The 22944-nt window shown below is 58.0% G+C and overlaps 1 protein-coding gene across 5 annotated transcripts in view; it reads right to left on the bottom strand.

Moving 5' to 3' along the window:
- Positions 1 to 116: 116 nt before the first annotated feature.
- The window catches only part of STARD8 (StAR related lipid transfer domain containing 8), a 55201-nt gene continuing 32373 nt past the window's right edge, over positions 117 to 22944 (bottom strand). For 3 of the 5 annotated variants that reach the window (XM_054075289.1, XM_054075292.1, XM_054075290.1), the window contains 13 exons: positions 15206 to 15277; positions 12683 to 12764; positions 9865 to 9928; positions 7570 to 8927; positions 6257 to 6430; positions 5316 to 5475; positions 4822 to 5020; positions 4478 to 4688; positions 4141 to 4255; positions 3569 to 3784; positions 2945 to 3162; positions 2587 to 2763; positions 117 to 1978 (listed from right to left, as the gene is read on the bottom strand). In XM_054075289.1, the coding sequence (XP_053931264.1) occupies positions 1861 to 1978; positions 2587 to 2763; positions 2945 to 3162; positions 3569 to 3784; positions 4141 to 4255; positions 4478 to 4688; positions 4822 to 5020; positions 5316 to 5475; positions 6257 to 6430; positions 7570 to 8927; positions 9865 to 9928; positions 12683 to 12764; positions 15206 to 15277 (3164 nt within the window). In that variant the 3' untranslated portion in view covers positions 117 to 1860. Of the gene's footprint in view, positions 1979 to 2586; positions 2764 to 2944; positions 3163 to 3568; positions 3785 to 4140; positions 4256 to 4477; positions 4689 to 4821; positions 5021 to 5315; positions 5476 to 6256; positions 6431 to 7569; positions 8928 to 9864; positions 9929 to 12682; positions 12765 to 15205; positions 15278 to 15831; positions 15854 to 17186; positions 17523 to 22944 lie in introns of those variants that run through there. The other 2 variants (XM_054075291.1, XM_054075293.1) reach the window with 2 other exon arrangements.

Here is a 22944-nt window from a genome sequence, read left to right as displayed (position 1 = left end):
TCACCGACCACCCAGGGTTCCTCCTCAGATACCGTTAGTACTTTATTAATTACAGAGATGGGAAGAGCAGCCCCGATCCGAGTCAAAGAATGTTGCAGTCACGTATGATACAAAACGAAAGTCCCTTAAATACAAAATGCATGTCTCAAGTGAGCATCACCGAGCGCCGAGCTCTGCTGCCAGTTATATATTAATATTCCAACTGTACAAGTATTTATAGATAGAAAAAAAAAGAAACGCCTAAAAAAAATTAGGAGAAAAATCACTCCCCCAATTGTTAGTTATATTTTTATATATATATATATAATATATATATTATATATATATATATTAAAAAAACCACATAGTACAGGCTGGGCTGCTTTTTCTTTCACCAAAAGACAGGCGGAGAGGCTGTGTTACAGCAGAACTGACACTGGGAATTGCTCCCATGTGTGGGTCACGTTGCCTTCCAGTTGGAACAATGTCGGGTACCTTGGGTCCCTGCCTAACCGCAGAAACCCCGTCGGCTCCTGGTGCTGTCAGCCACGGCAGTCAGTTCCTCCACGACAAAGACAGGGATGGGAAGGAGAATGGACTCTGCCGGGAGCAGTGCTGGGGAGGCAGCTCTGCACCCTGGAGGGGCAGGGGCCCCACCCCAAGAGGGGTGCATCCAGGACACCTCCACCTCCTGCCACCCCACCTGCCTGCAAGGGCCAGGATGGGGCCGAGCTTGCCCCAGGCAGCTTGGGCTACCCCAGCCCAGCTTGGGCTACCCAGCTTTGCTTGCTTAAAGGCGGCAGGTGCTGCACAGGGAGCTGGGATGACCACAACCCTGCTTGGCCAAAGCTTTCAGCCCAGAGCAGTGCAGTGGGTGCTGGCGAGGCTGCCATGCCCTTCTCCTCTCTCCAGGGCAGTGCACCCTGAACCCCAGCAGCAGCAAGGGCTGGGGAGATGTGGGGCTGGACGCGTCCCTCCCTGCCACACTGCCTCCTCCGAACCGTCCCAGGGGGACACTGCCTGTTCCCTGCCCAGAGCAACTACAGGGGCAGCAGGGGCTCCAGACGGGCCCTGTTCCCTTCAAACAAAGCAAAAGCTGGTTCTGAGGGACAGGCTCCCCCTGGAACATCCTCCATCCAGCCCTGACTAAACCTAGTGCACATGAGAGCTCTCTTTTAGCTAAGAGCAAGGTGCTGCATGAGAGGGCATTTTCTTCTTCTCCAATAAAACTCAGCACCAAAGGTAACAGCAATACATCCCTTTTGCCATTCAACAACTGCTGGGACTCCAGGCATATCTCAGTGTAGCCCCTCCTGTCCCAGAATAGCAGCCTCTTCCACTAGCCTCCCTAGCTGTCCCTGCCAGTGCCACCACACTCGATCCACCCCTCGCTGCCACACTGCACTTTCTGACACAGAGCTGCAACCTACAGACACAGCACAGTCCTCCCCGCTTGCTTCTCTCAAGCCCCTGCACTCCCCTGCTTTGCTCCACACACCTTCACCCTTCGCAGCTCCCAATTCACACCGGGGGGGACCCAGCTCAACCCACACCAGCTGCTGCCCAGCGCTGCCCGCAGGCTGCTGTCCCGGGGTCACCCCACAGGCTCCCCACTGCTCCCTAACCCCTCCTGTGGGGACCAGGGACTGCACTGCTTTGCCTCCGTGGACAACCTGATGCGCTCAGGCAAGGGGTGGCTGAAGCAGCCAGAGTTGGGGGGACAGGGAGTGCCCAGCCCAGGGTAAAAGGACGCCTACAAACACGCGCCAGCCTCTGCTCCCCTCCAGGGCCGGCTGCCCGCAGCGTGCTCCCTCCCAGGAGCCCCAGCCCGGATCCACCGGCAAGTCCATGTCAGACAGGACAGAGCATCTTCCTGGTGCCTCAGATCTTCGTCTCGGGACCGTTGGGACTCAGGACTGGGAACGAGTCTCGGATCCTCGCCAGCTCCATGGCGCAGAGGTGGCCAAAGACCTTGTTGTACCACTCGGGAGACCGGCCTCTGGCAAAGGGAACAGCGGGAGGAGGGTGAGTGGGCAGCAGGGACCCATGCGGCAGGCACTCAGCGGGGTCCTAGCTGTGATGGACTCAGAGATGATGAACGAGCACTACAGGTCCCTTTCCCCACTGCAGACGTGTGGCAGAATGGGGGAATATCTGACCCAGCCGGGCTCGCACCAGCACAGAGTGACAACCAGGCTGCCTGTGCACCAGCCCACCTCACACCCCTACACCCAGCATGGCTCACCAGAGAGAGGGGAGCACTGTTTGGACCCATGGGGAATTTGGGCCTTCTGATGCTTCAAGGGACTTAAAGCACGGGGTCCGTTCCAACTCAACCCATTCCACAACTTGCTCCCACGCTCAGAGCCACCAGAGGACCCACCAGCACGGCACGACTGAGCCGGCGGCTCCTTTCCCAGTAGCTCTGTGGCAGCTGAAGCCTGGCCCCAGAGCAGCACCCCCTTCACTCGGGGCTGGCACCGCATGCGCCAGCTGCAGCCCTGCCTGCGCTGCCAGTGACGAGCAGCTCCCACACCCCACCTGCTGCTCCAGCAGCCTCCCCGGCAGCCGACGTGGCCGCTGACACGGCACCAAGGGCTCCCTCACCTGAGGTCGGCTCTGCAGATGTGGGTCACTCTGGAGCGGCCCATGGCGCTGGGCTCCATGAGGTACTGGGACGTCAGCACGACGGCTTTGACGCCTCCCTCAGCCGGCAGCTTGTCGTGCTCCACCGAGATGGAGATGAGCAGGCAGGCTCCCCGCGGCAGGTCCGTGCACCAGTGCCTGCAGGCAGAGCAGCCCCGCTCAGCTCTGAGCCCCGCGTGCTCCCCTGTGGGACCCCTGCCCGGCCCTCGGGGTCTGCAGCGGGAGCAGGAGGTGGGGATCCTGCCCAGCCCGAGGAGCTGGGGCCAGGTGGGATCCCTCAAACCGGGACCAAACCCTCGTGCTGGGGCCCTGCCCTCACCGGAGCACCACGCAGTCCCGGCGCGGGTGGGGAGCCATGCTGTCCATGACGTAGTGGTAGACCTCTGTGTTCTTGTTCAGAGCCTCCACCACTTTGCTCTGCAGCAGGTCCTCGTCCCAGAGGTGACGCTCCCGAAGCACCCGGTGCAGCACCGTGGTGGGAGGGGCCTCAACCTCTGTGGAGACCTTCCACAAGCGCAGAGGGTGTCCATCCCCAACCTGAGAGGCCGAGAGAAAGGTCAGGCAGGCTGTCTCATGGGACCCCGCAGCACTAACCCCAAGTGGCTTTACTGATGGCTCCCACCCCACCCCCATGGAGCAGCACCTGGCACCTGCTGGCTAGTGAGAGGAGGGGATGCCATGGCATGGGCAAGGGCAAGCAGCTCCTCTGCTAACAAGGCGGTGGGTTTTCTGCCAGAACTGATGGGCACAGACCATCCTCCACCCCAGAGCCATTCATCTCTCAGCCCCGACTCTGGCCAGGGAAGGGGTTGTTGATCCCTCCAAGCACCAAGGGGTTGTTAGCTGACGGGCAGGTGCCCACAGGACCCATGGCTCCCCGTGGTCACTCTGTACACATCTCCCTGTGTGACCACAACCTCCCCCTCGACACAGCAGCATTTACCTTTTTGCAGGAGAGCTCCGTGTTCAGGGGCCCTGGAGTGCTCAACCACCCCTTGAATTTCTCCGATGACTCTTTCAGCAGGTTCTGGACACTCTGCTCAAAGTAGGAGTGTAAAGCCTTACTTTCCCCCTGACACACAAAGTCAGCCAGGGGATGGGGGTAAGCATCCGCTGCCATATAGGAGCTGCTCAGCTGGAGCAAGATGTCATGGGAAACCTAGAAGCCAAAAGCAAGGAGATCTTCAGGAAGCCAGAGGGATCCTACATGGACTTTGTGATGGTCCTGAGCAGTTAGAAACCCCCAAATCCTCATTCCACTACGGATGTGGAAAGGATGGACACAGCCTCCTTGGACGTGCCTCCCACAGTGTGTGACCTGCACCACCACGAGATGCAGCCAGGCTTTGCTCTTGTGGCTGACTGACTGGCGGTAGCTGCCCCACCAGAGGATGGGCGCCCTTATCTCACCCCACACCGACTCCGCAGGACCAGCACTCCACCAGCAAACTCACATCTCCCACTGGCAGCACCCAGGGAGGGCAACACCAGGCTGGGCACACTGCAGCCACCCACCTGGAAGAGCTTCTTGCAGTCGATGATCATGTGGGAGAGCCCTTGCGTCGCAGCCATGTTCTCATTGAGGTCTTTCTGGTCAGGCTTCCCCATGGTGCCTCTCCTATGCATCACCCTGCAGGGAGCAGGCATTGCTGGGCATCCCACCTGCCCCCAGCCCCACATTGCTCTGCTCTGTGTCGCAGAGCAGGGGACCCTACATCGCAAAGCAGAGCAACTGGGGCTGTGGGAGATCACGTGTGCTCCTACCACGCCGGTGGCCTCCTCCCACGATAGACAAGGAAGGGGCGATGGGTTGTGGGAAGGCTCAGGAGGCCAGAACTAGTCCAATCCTTACCTTGGCGAGGTGCTCTCTTTCTTGGAGACGTTGAGGTGGAAGATTGAAGGGGCCAGGCACACGGCCAGGTTCCCAGCTGTCATCTGGTTCTCCTCGGCAGAGGCGATGTCACTCAGGAAGTAGAGCAGAGTCTGCAGCACCTCCCGGTTTTCATCCGGCATGAGGATAATGGCCGCCTGAACCGCCTGCAGCCGCTGCTCCTTCGACACAACTGCGGGCACAGGGTGAAGCTGGTGGTCAGTGGTTCTGTCCCCATGGGCCACCACCCATCACCATCACCTCTGTCCAAAGGAATGGAAGAATGTCTGGGAGAGTCTGATTGTCACCCCTAGCCCAGCACTCACACTGGTAGATCTGCAGAAAGGTGTCTGTCAGCTTGCTGGTGAAGATGGGCTCCGGCAGGTCACGGAAATACTGTTTCAGCAGGTCAGCCACATCGTACGCTGACTGCCCATCGTAGTTGACGTTGTCGGGGCTGGTTTCGTTCATGTGCCGGAGCGCCTGAATCCGGGACTTCACCCCCGACTTTCGGAAAATGCCAACCTGCGGGGGAAGAACAGGTGGGTGCTCAAGTGCCGAGGGGGCACCAATGAGGGTGGATTCCCTAGGGACAGGCTTTCCCCCAAAGGCCTCCCTCCCCTGCTACCCGAAGGAGAAGCCTGAGTGAGGGACGGTCAAAAGACACCGGTAGGAGCAGAATTCCCACAGACAATCTCAGCTCCTGATTCACCACAAGAGGTGATGAAAAGCCCCTCCTGCTTTTTTTTTTTTTTCCCAAAACCCCGGTGCTGATGCCCAGCAGTAGGCTCAGAGCCACGGCCAGCGGTTGTGGCATCACCTGGTCCAGGCACTGGCTGCGGATGTAGCGCATGGCCTGCTGGATGCTCTGGGGCAGCGGCTGTCCCGTCCGCTGCACGTTGATGATGGGCGGCACTCCAAAGACCATCTTGTCCCTGTAGTCGGGGACTTTACTCCGCTTCATGAACTTGGGCACAGTCCTGCAGGGTGGGACAGATGGACATCAGCACAGCAAATGGTTCCCTGAGCACTGCCTGGCCACAGGGAGCAGGACCCCAGGCACACACACTCACGCTTCTGCCCTGTTCTGAATATAGAAGCAAGGCAGCTTTTGAGCAGGAACTGCAGCACCTTTGATTAAGCCAAAATGCTTTGATACTTGGCTACAAAAGGAAACCATTGTCTCACTCTCTTACTTCTCTCCCTTATGTCTCTTTCAACAGTTGGAATTGATTTGATGATTGGACTTGATCATACAATCATACAATCAGAGAATCCAGCCCTCAGATCATCTCCATGGCCTCCACTGGACCTGTTCCAACAGTTCCATATACTTCTTATGCTAGAGAATCCAGAACTGGACACAGGTGGAGTCTCACAAGTGCAGAGTAGAGGGGGAGAATTCCCGCCCTTGCCCTGCTAGCCACGCTGCATTGGATGCAGTCTTAGAGGTCTTATCCACCCTTTATGGCCCTATGATCCTGTGGTTCTGTACATCGCTGCAGCACCTCAACGCCCCATAGGTGCCTGCAGCCCTCCTGGATGCAGGCAATGCCAGAAGCCCAGGCGTCAGCCCCTGGCTCACTCCTGCAAGGATGCTCACAGCCACACAGAGCAAAGCCAGCTTTGTTCCAGCTTCTCCCCCTCCCTTTCCATCATCCTCACACACGGAAGCTGCCCCAGGCTGGGAGGCAGCGCCTGGCACAGCGCAGAGCTGCAGCACACCCCCACAACACAGGCACTGTCCCCCTCCCCACTCACCACGTCCAGGCTTGCTTGTGGGGCACGGAGTACTTCTCCATGATGGCTGTAAGACGGAGCAGAGAGCACTTCTGTAGCAGGTTGAGCTGGGCAGAAGACTGTCGGTTGATCTCCAGGGAGGCCGAGTTCAGGCTGGGCCGGTGCGAGTTCTGGAAACTGTGCCAGCGCAGCTTTCTGCAGGGAGAGGCTGGTGGTGGAGAGGCTGCAGACCCCAGCGCAGGGCCTTTCCTGCTGCTTTGGGGTGAGGCATGGGCACAGCGGCACTGGCTGAGCCCAGTGATCCCAATGCCAACCCCAGTGCTGCCAGTGCTGCTTCATCCCCAGGCGCTCACCAATCCAGCAAACCCAGCACAAGAGGCTGCCAGAGCATGACAGACATCGTCCCTCACCTCAAAGCACTGTTCCCTCAGTAGGTTCTCCTGAAACAACCAGCACCCTCTCCACTCACATCCAGGCTGCACGCCCTGCACCTACCCCAGCACCCCAGGGCTGTGTGGGGCGCGGCCCCACCAGGAGACGTGGGGAGAGCTCAGGGGAACACACGCCTGCAGGACCACCCCCAGAGCAATACTGTAGCAAAGGAGACACCTGCAACCCCTGCTTCCTCAAGAAGAAAAGACAACCCAGGGAGGGAATGCTCTTTTGTGAGCCTGTTACACCCTCCCCAAGTCCATGCTGCTCCAGGAATGCTCCTGCCCAGCTGCTCTGGGGCTGCCCCATACCCAGAAGGAACATTCCCAGCTAATGGAAAACCCACCCCTCTTCCTCCCTCTGTTCCAATACACTTCAGCGGCACCAGAAAAGTCAAGGAATTCCACCGTGGCTTGAGTTTTCTTAGGGAAAGCACAAGGGAGCATGAGCACATTGGAAGCAAACACCCCCTTCATTCAGACTAGTTATTAGCAAAGGAAAGCCCATTGAATCACAGGGTCTGTGCAGGCAGAGAGGTGGCAGCCTGTGCCCCAGCACCAGCAGCAGGGCTGGCAGCCACCAGAGCACACCCACGACCCATACTGCGCTCCCCTGCACTGCACCCCTGCCCTGGTCCATCAGCATCTCCTGCTCCCCACCCCACTCCTGCCACCAGGGAAAGGGTGACAGCGCAGAGCCGGGGCCAGCATGCCTCCAGCAACGGCCCTGGTGCTGCTCCCTGAGCCACGGGCAGTGCATCCCTGCTGCAGAAGCACCCATGCGATGGGGGACAGGTTTGTGGTGGTCCCTTGGCCAGAGGCATGCCAGCAGCTCCAGGACTGAGCCCTTCTCAGGCACAGTGGAAGGGAGGAGGATGCAACCCCAGCCCCGTCCGCACTCACCTGCAGGGCCTGGTGAGTGATGCTCCCACACCTGAGTCCCGGCGCTCCCGCATCTCAATCTCTTCGGCCTCATTGAGGGAGTTGCCTGTGCTGTCAAAATCGCTGGCAGAGGTGCCAACATCCGACATGGAACGCTCTTCAAAGTGCAGGTTGGAGGGTTCCCCTCCTGAGTCCGATTCCTCCTCCTCCTCAACCCCCTCCTCCCCAGCCAGGTCAGGGGAGATGGCTTTATACCAGAGCTCCACCTTCTGCTGCAGTCCCCACATGTGCTGCAAAATGTCGTCGAGGTTCTCATAGGTCACCTCCCCGTCCTCCTTGCAGAAATCCTCGCTGCTGCCGAACTCTGGCACGTTGTCGTACACACTGACCCGGCTGCCCAGGGAGCTGCAGGAGCCACGCCGGCGGCGGCAGGCGAAGCCTCGTGGCGAGGATGAGCCCTCCACGCTGCTGCTGCTGCCACCCCTGCCGCCTCCCACCAGCCCAATGGGTGCGTTCCCCGATTTCCAGTGGGTCAGGGAGCTGCCGCCCAAGGGACACAAGCTCTCGATGGAGAGGGATTTGGGGAAGGTGCCTGGTTTGTGGTCCCGGGGGATGTACACCAAACAATTGCCCTGGTGCGCGTGCCGGTGCTGGCATTCCCTGTCAGTCCAGTCGCTGCTGGCTGTACCGGCTGTTTCGTAGTCCTCCAAGTAGACTCCACTGTGTTTCGAATCAGAGCTCACCTTGCTCCCACCTGATGCTAGCAAGCGGTTAGTCCTGTACGATACCGAGAAGAAGTGTTTTTTGCCATGGAAAGAGGCAGAGATCCCCCTTTTAGAGGAGTTGGCCTTCGGGGCTGCAAGGTCCCCGTTAGCCTTCAGGGAGGCCCATCCTGGTGTGGTTGCAATGCTGCTGTGTGCGGCCACCTTCTCGTCTGGGCTGGTTTTCTCTTTGTCCTTCCTTCGGAGGGACTCAATCCTCTTCAGGAAGCTGCGAGATCGCCGCTTCTTCAGCTTCTCCTTGGAGCCCTCGCCACCACCCAAGGGCTGCTCGGGCAAGGGGCGTTCACTCACACTGTGGCTGGAGGCGGCGATGACAGCATCGGCGGGGATGGGGGATGGAGGGCCAGGTGACACGGCTCTGACACCCAGTGTGCCACCCGTGCTGCCGCTGCTGTGCAGAGACACGGCCTCTGGGTTGGTGCTGAGGTCCGTGAGGACGCTTTCGCGGCTGGATGCCAGCCGCATGGTGGAGCTCAGGACCTCGGAGCCCTGGGAGAGAACATCGACAGACCCCACTCGCGACCACCTCTTGCTGTCCCGCTGAAAAGCCCATCGGTCACTGATGGCACACAGGTCTTCCTCTTCGGAGTCTTCATTCTGCAAGTGGTCAACAACAGGGAATAATCAATCAGTCACAGAGGGCTGGTGCATCCTCCTGCCCTGCTCTCCTGGGACACGCATCCTGCAAAGGACACACACTGCAGCACAGCCCCTTAACTCCACCCTTGTCCCCTTTGGAGGACCGCAGAGGACTCCAGGAGCCACCAGGCATTGCTGTGCCCTGCCCAAGGGCCCTGCGGCACCGGGGAAGGAAAGGTGCTGTTTCCAAGCACCCTCTGGACAGCTCACAGGCAGTTGAGACATTACCGCGGAGCCTCCTCGCAACCCACGCACGGGACGCAGGGCAGCATGCCCACCCAAGCCAAAACAAGGGCTGTCTGAGCAAGCAGGGGTGCATGCAGGGAATGATTTCCATATGCTAAACACAAGGCCAGCGTGAATCTTAAATGTTTTGTTAAGGGGAACAGAAAAGGCTTTGTTATTAACAAGCCAATATTAATTGTTGTGACACCCGGGCTCCTTTTGCCCATCCTGGGGGCTTTCAGAGCCCAGCTTAGCAGGGACCCCAGGGGCGATGCCACGGGCACACAGTGCTGCACGGACCAACGCGGCCATCCAGCGTGGCTTCAACACCTCCTGCGCTGCGGTTCACCACTGCCAGAGTCTGGGAGAGCTGCAGCAGCACAGGGAAAACACAGGCACCTGCTAATTAGAGGCAGCACTTCAGGACACGGTTTAGTGGGCACAGTGAGGCTGGGCTGAACAGACTTGATGATCTTAGAGGTCTTTTCCAAGCTGAATAATTCCATGATTCTATGATCCTATAATTCAGCCCAGCACCTCCAGGCCGCGTCCACCCCGGGATGCAGTGCTGGAGCGCCTGGGATCATCACTGAACACAGGGCTCTCCCAACCAGCGTGCACGCCTTCCCCCTGGCCCGCCCCCGCCTGCCCTTGAACGCACAGCAAGTACCTGTTTACGCTGAAAGTGGACTTCCAGCTTCATGGAGGCACATGTGTTCAGGGTCATCAGCCTCCTACAAGACATTGAGAGAGACTTTAGCCTAGTCCTGGCTCCTCCTGGGGCCACAGTGCTGGGTTTTTCTGTTTCTGTCACCCATCAGCTGCAGCTCCAGGGATCAGGGGGACCTGTGAAGCCCAGCAATGCTGCAAGCTTGCTCCCAGGCGACTGCAGTGCTCCACGCTGCATCCCTGTTTGCCAACACCTTGCCCGCCATTCACTGGCGCCTTGGGCATCGCAGCCAAGGGGTGAAACCGCTCCAGTGCACGAGCGGTGCAAGCCCTTGATTGTGCGCCAGTGGGGATATGGCCAGCGCAGCCATCGAAGCGGCACCCTGCTCCCTCCATGCAGGCACCGGGACGTCCTGGCCGTGCTTGAATGCCGGCAGCTGCCCCAGCACCCCACGTTTGCTCTCCCTCAACCATAGCATCAAAGGATGCCGTCTCCCACCGCTCGCAGCACCACTGCGCTGCCAGCTGCCTCCCAGGCAGTGTTTGCCGAGTGTCCCACGCTGAGGGTTCACCTTGGCCGAGAGGGGGCCCCTCCAACAGCTGCAGAGTTAGCCGTGACCCCCTCCCCGCACCCACCGACAAGCAGCCCTGCCCGAGGGCTGACAGGACATTTCTGCTCTTTCTGAAGCTGTGTGTCTGGGGAGAGCCATTCCCCCAAGCACAGACAGATGCCAGGGCCCTTGGACCAGGGCCATTCTCCTGTCACTCGTGTACAGCTTCAAGTCCCATTCTTTTTTCCTTTACACAAGTGAATGAATCTTCAGTTAATTCACTTTAATTAGCACCTTCATGAACGCTGCTACAGGTACTTTTGTTCCAGCCTGCAAACACCATTTCTGCACAGCCAAAAAACAAATCTTAGGGACATTTTACCAAAACTCTGACTAATGCCCCCTCTTGGTGATCCCACTGACCCCTCCGACAGAGAGCGTGGTCCTGCAGCACAGGGTTGAATGCATGAAGTCTGGCAGAGGCAGCAGGATGGGAGCATGCATGTGCTGGGGGAGAGAGAACGTATCCAAGGAGGCATTGGTTTTGGAAGAGACGCATTTTCCAGTGTCCTTTTAGACCTCCCTGTAAGGCAAACGTTGTACAGGGCTACCTCCAGGACCTCAGAGACAGCTCAACATGCTGGGGACATTCCTGCCCAGCGTGGCCCACCCAACCACACCAATTCTGCAAGCATGCAGGGATGACCCGCTCTGGGTTATTCAAGCAAAACAACCTCAGAAGCTTTTGTGGCTGCCTGAGCGATGACAAATCCAGCAGGAAACTCAGACAGGGAGGGATGGGCAGAGACCTCTTGCCCTGTTGGGAACACCAAGAGGGAAAATCAGGAGCTTGCTGAGCACCGGGGAAGCAGTGCAGGGGATCCCCTCCTGCCCGGCACAGCAGTCTCTCTGCTGGGAAACCACATAACTAACAGACTGTTTCCCCATCTATTCTCAGTTCTGTTTGGCGGCAGCGTGGGTGGGAGAGCAATGGTTGCACCTCAGCATGGAGTCAGCGTGGGGCCGTGGGCGCAATGCTGTGGCCCAAAAGCCAAAGCAGGGCTGAGTCACCGTGTGCCAGCAGGACGCACAGCCCGCCCAGACAGAGGCTGCATCGTGGGGCACTGCTTTGGGTGTTTGCTTTTGCTCACGGCAGCACTGGGCTGAGTCCCCCTGAGACACACGCTGCCTTCCTGCAGCCTCACAGAACCTCCTGGAGCTATTTTCAGCCCCGCTGCGGCAGGGATAGTGTGTCCTGATGGAAAATGTACAGCAGGGCTGCGTTGCCAGGCACCGCGTGTGACTCACGTCACACGAAGCCAGCAGCACTTGTGACCGCAGGAACCCCTGCTCAGAGCAGCGCGGCTGTGCCAGGGAAGGGGAGGGACCTGCCAGCACCGATGTCACCTGCGCAAAGCAAACTAGCGGTGTGAACTGAGAGCCCCAAACCACCCCATGAGCAGCCGCAGCTCCTCACGACCTGCACAAAGTGCTAATTAGCAGCACACAACTTCCACCGAGCACCGAGCCCAGCATCAGTGCTCAGCAAACCCCTCACTGCATGGTTTCCCTCTCTCACAGGCAGCAGATGCCTGATGGCTGAGTGGAACCCTGTCCACAACACCATTTCACCCACAGATGCTTTAACTTCCATCTGCCTTATGCCAACAACCAGCGAGAACCCTTCACTCTGACACAGAGATGTGGTTTCCAAACGCCATTTCCTTCTCAGAGATGTTATGAAGCATCCTTGCAAAATAAAGCAACACAAAGCACACCCTGGGCAGCAGTCAGAAGAAGGGGAGAAAGTGGGCAGCAGGCACAGCAGCACTGGGTCTCTCTTTGCACCTCCGCTCTTCTACAGTTCAGCTCTGACCCATCCATTTCTAACCGAGCTCTACAGACCAGAACTACCCAGCCATGGAACTGAAACAGCTTGAAAGTCATACAAAGAGAAGAATTATTCCTGGGAAATATTTCTGTTCTCCAGGAGTTCTGGATGTTCACAATAGAAACGCTGCCGTTTCCCAGGCACCACCCAGCAGTGCAGTCCGCTTCAGAAGACTAAAGCATCCAAAATCCTCTCACAGAGGGAGCAACAGCATCCAAGCGGGCTTGGCGCCACAGCTGGGGTGCAGGGCAGGCACCCCACAGCGCCCATCGCCCCGCTGACCCTGGGGAATGCAGGCAGCCCCAGCCCTCTCCTGGGGCAAGTCCTTGTGCCCGCTCCACCGCCTGCAGCAGGGAAGGGGTGTGAGGGAGCATTACCTGCACAGGGATTTGAGGGAGTCCTGGTCCAGGAAGCTGTGGTCCTTCTTCACAGCACCGATGTCGAGAGGGAACAAGGAGTCTAGGGAGGAGAGGAAAATCAGTGCCCATTCCTGAACCAGTTACTTCACCGGGCGTGAGGGCTGGTGGTGAGTGTGGGAGGAGGGACATGCTGCGAGGAGCCAGAGGAGGAGACACGGCGAGGGTGGAGAGCTGGGGAAGCGGGAGAGAGCAGCAGAGGAAAAGTGTGGGAGGCTTCTGGGCCATGAGTACAAGTCAGAAGAAGCCATGAGATGTGTGTGGGACATCGCCCCCAGGAGCTGCCACCCTGACAGCCGTGGCTGCAGGAGGGGATCCTACCAAGCACAGAGTACTCGACCCAGGGTCCCGTCGGCAGCTCCTCCCAAGGGACCACTGCTTGCCCACAGCTCCCGGAGGAGCCAGCAAAGAGCCAGGGCAAGACAACGAGGGTGCTGGTATGGAGGGGCCGGGGATGCTCCGGTGCCATGGCAGCGAGAGCAAGACAAGTGCAGAGGTGAGAGGGATGGGCCAGGCAGAGGAGAGGGGTGGAAAGAAGACCCACTGGGCCAAGAGTGAAAGGGCTTGTGGCAACCCAGACACTGCAAAGGTATCCCTGTCATACAGCAGATCCCCTCGCTTCTCCTCCAACTGCTTCCCCCTCGCAGGATGAACAACCCTGTCCCTGCACCGGGGACCTCAGTGTGCCCCCGACAGGTAAAGCCCATGGAAAGGCTCCCACTGGGCTGGGGTGCCAGGCTGGCTGGAGCACTCAGGAAGATTAAGCCCACTCAGAAATGAACACCAGCCCTGTGCAGTGCTTTCACATGGCTACAGAGGGACCCCCGCACAGCTCTGCTCCCAGCTGAGCACAGCTGGAGCCCGGGCTCGGGGTTACAGCCACACACACTGCACCAGGGACAGGGAATCCCTCAGCTTTTCTCCTCAGCACCTCACAGTGGCTTCTAGAGTGGCATTGATCACATGCATGGATTGATCATCAACAGCTCCCTTCTCCTACCGATCCCTCAGGGTCAGGAAAGCCTTTCAGCTCTCCTGGAGAGAGGGAGGAGCTGCTGAGAGGAGCAGGAACGCTGTATTGCTATGGTGGTACAGTAGATCTAGCATCTCACTCAATCCCCCCACGCCTCCAAGGCTGTGGGCCAGGTCTCCACAGGCAGATCTGTTTGCTGGCCTCAGGGTAGGAGTTGAGGACCACCCAGAGGTGGTGTATGCCCAAGGTTTTTGGAAACTGCTCTTTCCAGATGGGTTAGGTGAGGGTGAAGAGGTGCCCAAGGGCCTCCATCCAGTTCCCTGCTCATCTCCGTGCACTCAGAGACACCTCTGCTGGGACCAGCTATGTAGGACCTGGACCATTACCCACAAGCACCTGAGCCCAGCTGTTAACAAAACTATGGAGTGCAGTTACCAAGGGGACACTGAGCCCTGCCAGCTGCGGAGAAAAACAGAACAAAACACCCTGAAGATGCGGAAATTTTTGCTCAGTGAGGCTAGAAAGAGGGCTGGTTTATTCCTAGACCCCAGCACCCGCTTTTGTCGCCCTGGCAGGAGGCACTGTTTGGGCTGACACCTGGGGCTGGGTGTCCCCTGCAGGGATCTGGACAGTCCTCGCACGTGGCCATGCTAGGAATTGGCTCCCTAAAATAGAAACCAGAAGCAAACAGGCAGCCTGTAAAGCCATCAGGTCGGAGGCGAGGGAACAGCTCCCGCGCACATGTTGCGGGGGGTGGTGGAAGCGCCCAGCCAAACAATGGCCATCGCCGCAGCCCACCGGAGACCAGGCTTCCCGCTATTGTCCCGGCCAGCGGGGCCGGCTGCAGCCACCGCACCTTGGCATGGCCCCTGGCAGAGACCAGCCGTGGGGCTGCTGTAAACATCACCGAGCCGGAGGTGAGATCCAGCACCAGGGTCCCTCTTCAAACCAGCCCTGGGCGCGTGGCAAGGGAGGTGGGAGCGGGTCTTCAGAGGGCTCTGCCCGTGCCCTGCGAGCCAGCTTTGCTCTGGGCACAGCTTGCTCCAAAAGCACAAACCTTGCTGCAAAATAGCACCTCGAGGCAGGGCAGGAGCCTGGTGACATGTCAGCAGGGAGGATGGCAGGGAATGCTCACTCTCCCCATTCCCTACACCACGTGCCTGAGTGCTCCCACTGCAAACACCCCCTGAACCACTTGGAGCTGGTGGCTCTCCAAAGCCCAACCACCCTTGGCCCCAGCAGCTGCCCCGGGACTCCTCACAGCCCTGCCTGGAGGCGAAAAGTTCAGGAATGCAGGAAAGTTCATGGCAGGGCTGGCTCTCCAAGCCATGGCCAAGTCCGAAGGCTTGAACTTTTAACACATGATCACACAATTATTAATCCTTTCTACCCTCTCCTCTCCTCAGTTCTTCATGAGCTCCCCATGCAGCACCCCAGTATTCGGCTGAGACACAGGACGTGGGAGCACATGCCAGGCAGAGACCGGGAGCAGTGGAGGAGGCAGCTCTCACCTTCATAAAGCTGGGCATACTGAGGGAATCCCGCCGCTCGCAGCCACTCACAGGCTTTCTTGGCTTCGATTTCTGAAATACAGCAAAGACGCAGCCTGAGCACAGAACCATAGAACCACTGAAGCTGTAAAAGACCGCTAAGCTCATCCAGCCCAACCGTCAGCCCAATCCCACCGTGCTGACTGAATCATGTCCCAATGTGCAACACACACACACTTTTGAACCTCTCCAGGGATGGGGACCCCACCACTGCCCTGGGCAGCCTCTGCCAGGGCTTCACTGCTCTTCCCAAAAGGAAATAATTCCTAATACCCAATCTAAACCTCCCTGGAACAACTTGAGGTCATTCCCTCTTGTCCTATGCCTTGTTATTTGGGAGAAGAGCTCAGCACCCATCTCACTACAACCTCCTTTCTGGGAGCTGGAGAGAACGATGATGTCTCTCCTCACCCTCCCCTTCTCCAGACCAAACAACCCAGGTCCCTCAGCCGCTCCCACAACCCCTGGGCTCCAGCCCCTTCCCCAACTCTGTTCCCTTCTCCAGATGCCCTCCAGACCCTTGGGTCCTTCTTGGGGTGAGGGGTCCAAAACTGAACCTAAGATTCAAGCCTCTACAGAATACTAACCTCCCAATGAAGCAATCCACTTCTGAACCCACCAAACCAAACACAGAACTTTGCCAGACAAGAGAGGAAGGTCTTTGTTTTTAACAACCGTTCAGAGCTGATCAAAGCTTAGGGACGGCCACTTCTGCAAACATGCTCCAGAAAAGCCTGCCAAAGAAACCGTGCCTTCTCTCACCTCCTCCCACACCGGGCCTCCCCACCCCTTCTTCCAAGCTTGGCAGGCACCAAAACCCTCATGGCTTTCCATGCCCCCTGCCTGGCCAGTTCCCGCCCCTCAACCTGGGTTCAGGTCTCCCCTGGATGAGCCCAACCAACGGCCAGCTCCGTTTTCTGGGAAATTGCTCAGATTTACAGAACTTGAAGGAAAGCAGCACAAAGCTCTGCAGCCAAGGCAAGCTGCTGCCTGGGGCTGGCAGCCCGTCACTCTGCTGCGATTTACATGGCTGAGGGTGACAAATATTTGACCTCATGTGTAGAAAATGCGATGGCAGTTCCAGGGTCTCGCCCGTTCCTCTTGAGGCACCACCCAGCACCGACCGGACTGAGGCCAGATCCACCCAGAGCACATTGCAGCGAAACACCCCAATTTCATCACTGCCCATCAGCAGCCTCAGCCGAGAGCTCTGGCTGCGTTTCCAACTACAAAGCTACAGCAGGGACGAAAAAAAAAAAATCTCAAAACAACCAGTTCAGTTAAGGATGGGACCAAGCCAGGACCCTGGACCCAAATACTTGAGAAGTTTTGGGAAGAAGTTTTGGAATAAGCACACACATCTGGGTCCAAGCGGTGCAGCTGCCCTTAACCATGCCACAAGCCCAGCCAAAACCCCGGGCTGACCCCTCCTGGCCTCTGCAGGGCTCAAACCAGGAACTCCAGCAGAGACCTCAACCCTGGAGCTTGACCAGGTCAGCCCAGTCCCCATGGAGCACGGCACCCATCCCATGCACCCCAGCACCTCGGCAGGGGAAGGCGCCTCTGGCTGCGACCATGCACCTGGGAGGGTGCCCGGACTCGCTGTCTGTGGCCACAACAGCTTCAGAGAGCAGCTCACAATCACCTCTGCAGGGCAGGCAGCATCCACAGATGGGCCTTTCCCACAGCCCTCAGGTCCTGCCAGCCCCGTTCCCGCTCTGCTCTGCTCCTCCTTCCCTCACAAGGGAGTCTCTGGCCACGAGGCTACCCCAGCCTGAGGCTGCAGCTCAGATGACCTCAGTCCAGAACCTCCCAACCCAGAGCTGCCCATGATGCCCTGACCCCCCTCTGCCCACCGTCCCAAGGACAGATGGCTCTGGTGTCCTCCAGCAAGCACAGCGGTGAGAAGGGCAGCTGGAGCAGAGCCATGTGCCGAGCTTACCCCTGATGATGGAGGGGCTGAGCTGGTAGAAGAGCATGGCCAGGCACCGAACGGCACGGCTCAGCTGGCCGAGGGATGCACAGGAGCCGTGTGACAGCCAGCGTGGTTGGTGTGACACCAGCCGAGGGCCAGCGCGGCACTGCGGCAGCAGGACGCTCCCACACAGGACTCAGCTCAGCCGCCCATCGCCCAGTGGAAACCGAGTCAGAGCACGACATTTCCTTCCCCTCCGTCGCCTCCTCCCAGCGCAGGGGCTGCCGGGGGGGCAGGGGGACCATGCCTCTCCTCATCCCATCCTGGGGCCGCGGCCCCAGCTTTGCCCACTACAGCAAGTTCTGCATCCTGACCCACAGCCCCAGTGCAGCGAGAGGCCCCCACAAGCCGGGGGCTCACCCATCCCAGCAGAGCCCTCCCCACATCGAAGTGCTGGCACAGAACAGGTTTCCAAGTGTCCCTGTCCCGGACAGAGCTGGCGGCCAGCTTCCTCCACCCTTCCCACAGACGTGCTTTCCCAGGGAAGTGCAGGAAAGGACGGGCAGGCAAACCCTCCTGCTGAACACGCAGGCACGGCCACGGTGCCAGCACCGGCATCACCCATCATGAGCCACATCCCCACGAGCCACTTCACCACCAGGGCACAGCGACCGGGGTCTCTCCTGGAGATCCAGCACCAGGTCCTCAGGGACACTGCCTGAAGACCCAACCATGCCAGGCAGAGAAGCCACCACCAGCAGCAGCAATGGAGACAGGTTTCTAACAGAGCTGCATCTCAAGACATGTGGATTCTCTAATGTCTAATAAAGGCTCACAGTGCACTATGCTCACCCCTTAGCGGGGCCAGGAAGAGGGGCTCATCGCCTCCTCCGGACAGCAAATGGTTTTCACAGGCTTCTAGCAACTTAATATCTTTGTGATCCCTAGTTTGAACAGGTCGGAAATGATCCCATTCCAGTGGTAATGTGGGAGGAGCAGGCACGCACAGGCGCATAAACACACACAGGGCCCACGCTTCCCTAAGAAATAAGGGCACAAATCCCACAAAGCCCCCTTCCCATCACAGACCAGACCCAGCCTTGGGGCAGGTTGCAGCAGCACAAGGGGAACGGCTGCCTCAGCATGTCAAGGCTCCTCACCAAGGACCGAGCCGCCAATGAAGGTGGGACAAAAAAACAACAGTAGTGCTTCAAACCCAGGCTTTCCACAGAGGACCACACTTCAGAGGATGTCCTCCATGAGAGATAAGCCCTTGGGAAATGCCTGGACATCCCCACAGGGAGGAAAGCAGCATCAATGTACTTGCTAGAAAAGGCTCCTGATGGTGCTCAACCCTCGAGAGCCACAGAGAATCCCCTCCAGGCAAAGCCTTTCTCTGGCATCTGCTCCCAAGGGAAAGGCATCCACAGCTGCTCTCCCCTTCTCTATACTCAACATGTGGCACACGCTGTGGCTCCAGTGCCACCGTGGTCCATCAGAAACACTCCAAGTGGGTATGAAAACCAACATGAAGGTGACAAAAAGGACAAAACCCCCCTAATCATCTTCTGGCACGGCCACTGCACCGTAGCATTTCCCTGGACACATCCCATGGGTGGTGAAGCACTGAGCCCCATGCTGGGTCCGTGGTGTCTCTGACGGGAACGGCTCCAGGCTGTGGGATATTTGGAACCCAGCATCTCTCCCTCAAGTGCCTTTGGGGCCACAGCTATCCCACCACCACCGTGGAACAGGCGCAGACAGGGGAAAACCTGAGATGCAATAAAAGCTCCAAAAACAAGTGAGCTGCAACACCAGAGACAGGCGTAATGCCGGGCAGGAAAGCCACTTCCCAGAATCCTGGCTCTGCACTTTCCCTTTAAAAATCAAAACCACAGTACAAGAACTGACAGCCGGGGATCCCAGCTCTGCGCTGCCGGCTCCCAGATTCCCTGTAAAAAGTCCCACGGGGCCAATTCCTGTGCGAAATGCAAACCACCCCTGAGACTCGCCCACCGGTTGCCCCATGGAAAGCCATGGCACCGGCAGGCGTGGGCGGGAGCTCCCGGCCACCAACCATCACGCAGGGCCAGTGCTCTGTTTTCTTGTCTTTTGGGTCTGCTTTCTTTCCATCCTGCCTTACAATGAAAGTGTCGCCCATGACACTGAACATGAAGAAGCGGAGCTCAGCTCCCCTTCCCTGTCTGCAAACAGAAACACTTGCCTACTGCTTACAGGAATGGTGGAAAACCTTCTAAACCAGGGGCAGGTGCCTTTACTGCTTCAGACAGCAAGGATCGGAAACAACCCCACAGGGAATGCACATCCGACTGCTGCTGAAGGGACCAGGGCACTGCCAACATACGCACAATACGTGCTCACTGGATCAGTGTGAGCCATCTGAGCAGGGCATCACTCAAACGCATCTGAGGGCCAAATCTGGACCCCTCCGTGCTGACTGAAGGCACCTTTCCACTTCCAGCATGCTTAGAAGAGGTGCCTGGAGGAAGCCCCTGCACTGCCTCCCACACTCGGCTGGGGCTCACTGCCCACACCGACCTGGGCTTTTGGAGCAGGAGAGGCACACCGAGTTCCACACAACCACGGGCATCCCCCCATCCACGTGTGGTTTGGCACTCAGTACTGATAAATGCCAGTTACCTGCTTCCAGCCCAGTCAGCTCCCAGCACCATCCAGAAACCACAGAGATTTCAGAGCCGCCAGCACGGACAGGACGCACAGATAGGAATGAGAAATGCAGTTGGATGCTCGCCCAGATGCAGTGGGTTACCATAATTAACCTTTGGGTAGTAAATAGATCTCACAAGTTTTGGGAACTGCTTCTTGTTAGGTCGCCAACACAGAATTGTTCAAATGCCTCTGCCACCTCCAGCCTCAAAATGCTCTGTCTGCTCCCAAGGGCATGGCTGCCCTGGGGACAGGACTGCACAGGGCATGATGGCACTGTCAGCCCCAGCAGGTACCCAGTGGGTACAGAGCCCACTGCCATCCAGTTCACATCCCAGACACACGCTGCATGGTGCGAGATCAACATGGGCAAAATCTGGGAGTCAAAACGCTCCAAAAAGCAAGGCAGAAATTGCTGTCCAGTGTCCGTGTGGGTAGGGTATTAGAGCACCAGGTGGTACAACCTGGGCGAGAAGCACTCAGGTTACCTCCCAGCCCCATAGTGAGGGGATCGAAGCCACTGGGGTCCTGGACCACCTCATACACCACCCTCAAACGTCACCACAAAGCTCCTCTGCTCCCAGATGCCCTCCAGCCGCCAGCCGGGGCCCTCCCTTTCCTTCCCCATGACCTCTGGGCAGCACCTGGCTTGGGCAGATGCTCACGGCCACCCTGCTCAGCGCCCCAGGTGGGCACCAGCTCCTGGGTTAGGACAGCAGAAAGGGAGGAAGGGCACCAGGAAGCCGAACTAGTTGCTGCTCTGTTGTCAGAGCACAGTTTTGAGGGAGCAGATCAGGCTCTGCTCCAGCAGGTGCCCCCAGCCCGGGCAGAGGCGGCTCCACGTGGGGGACACAGGGAGCCCATGCCGGGCAGCGCAGCAGCAACACCCCAGAGCGCTCCCCCCACCTTATCTCTTCCCCACTTGCATCTCGGCTCCGCTCCAGGGCTGCATGTAACCGCACTTATCAACTGGATGTGACAGCTTTGGTTTCCTCTCCTGCAAACGAGCCTAACAGTAGCCTCGTGTCTGTCTGATTCCATTCTGAAAAAAAGTCAAAGCCCAAAGCGAGAGCAGCGTCGTGCTCCGCACTGTAGCAGCCACGACCACAAGGAAGTCCAAGGCGATGCCAGGGCTCGGCTCTGCACCACACCCAGCCAAAAAGCAGCTTCTCCCCTTGCAGGCTGGCACCCCATCTGCACCGGGAACGCCAGCGCTTCCAGAAACAGCACTTTGAGCAATTTAAATTCACATTTGCAGCCTTTCCTGCCTTTAACAAATATTGCAAGACAGCACCGAAGGAGCCACATCAGCCCCAAATGAGTGAGACTTCATTAGACCTTCACAAAATGCAAACATACTTGTTACCCTCTTTACTTTAAAAAGGGAAGGAAACTCCTCCACTCCTTTTGGTATTCACCCATCTGGGATGCCAAAGCTTCACATTCACCTCCAGGGAAGCCAATGTTGATTTTCTGCAGCAGCAAAGGATCCCTTCCTCTCCTGGGGTGTTATTTCAGGGGCAAAGGTTGAACAACCAACATCCATGCTTGAGAGGCATGGGATGCCCCAGCCACTGGAGGGAAGTGACTAGCTGGGCTGCTAGGCACGCTGTCTGCTGGACGCGGCTGCAGGACGCGGTGGGGTGGCAGAGACGGACCAAGCCAGGGGCCTCCGGCACTGCCATGATGGCTTTTCTTTGTGAGGCAGCGCTGCTCTTGCTAAGCAAGCCGGAGGAAGCAGGATGAGACCAGTCCCACAGCACTGGTGGCCACTCCTCTCCATGGTTTTAGGTCACACAGAGCACGGCAGACCAGACAAAGGCAGATCTGTATGTGAGGCATTCACTATGAGGGGTGTCCCACAGGACATTATAGATGCCTTCTCCCGATAGGCATCTCCTCTCCCCTCCGTGTCTGGTGGCACTCCTGGCCACCTCAGGACACCTCCTCCTGGTCTGCAGCTTCCAACAGCCCCTGGGAGCATGAGCGCTGCAGTAGCTCAGGGGTTAAACACGCTGTGTTTAAGCCCTGCAGCTGCAGAGCAGATGTCTGGTGGGAACAAGGGAATGGAAAAGGCACTAGGAACAGAAACAAAGAGCCAGGAAGGTGAAGACCCCAGTCCATCCTCCTTGCCTCCCCCACCTGCACCTCTGCAGCTGCTCTGACCCAGAGGAAGAACAGCCAGGACAGGAACCCGTCCCCTCTGGCGTCTGGGCAGTGCACTGGTAAGCTTGGCTGCAGGAACATCAGCTTCCACGTCTGGGGAAGGCAATGGCAAAGCAAGCTCAGGGGAGAGAGAGCTCCAGCACACCTCATGCAGCACCCCGACAAGGTCTGTCAGCACCACAGCTCGCCTCTGCTGGATCTCGGCCGGGGGTGAAGGTACTGCCTTCCCTTCAGCACCAGCTCTGTTGCTGCCCTCCTGGGTTTCAGGCTCTACTGAGCTGCCTGTATCTCTACAAATGCACATCCACGTGCATGGGACAGGGAGAAGCTTCACAGTGAAAATAAGGGTTAGAAAGAAGCTGCTTGTGTGGCTGAAGCACCCAGCAGAACCAAGGGATGCTGGTCAGAGTGACCGCACTGTGATGTCTGCAGGTCACCACCCTTCACCAAGCAAAGAGCACCAGGGCACCCCAAACAACCACAAACAGCAGAGAGCAAAGGAAAGCACCCAGCTGTGCAATGAAGTTGAAGATATGCAGGTATACCTGCCTTCCCCCTTACCCACATCTGTGCTCCAACAGCCCTGTGCCTGCAGCCAGCAAGGAACCACTCGCAGGGAACAGGGCAGCCTGCCCCATCCAATCGTAATTACTGTGTTCACAAAGAGCCTGCGTTGCTCAAACAGCCTGCCCGAAGCCTGACGATTGTACCAGATAGTGTGGTTCCTTCTCAACAGGTACCTAAGCATATAACCGTGATCTGCAGCAGACTGTGTGCTACGCCAAGAAGACAACAGAGTTGTGCTCCTCTTGTTTAAGGCTTCTAATGCTCTGGTGGGTCAAGACGAAAACAGCTACTTAGATGCTGAACAAAATTAATCTGTCTTGCCCATCCTGTATCCCACCCTTTCTAAAATTGCACTGTTGTTTTC

The sequence above is a fragment of the Cuculus canorus genome, chromosome 10, assembly GCF_017976375.1.
Source record: "Cuculus canorus isolate bCucCan1 chromosome 10, bCucCan1.pri, whole genome shotgun sequence".
Classification (NCBI taxonomy): Eukaryota; Metazoa; Chordata; class Aves; order Cuculiformes; family Cuculidae; genus Cuculus; species Cuculus canorus.
Note: the sequence above shows the minus strand (reverse complement) of the source record. Positions and strands in the feature narration are given on the sequence as shown.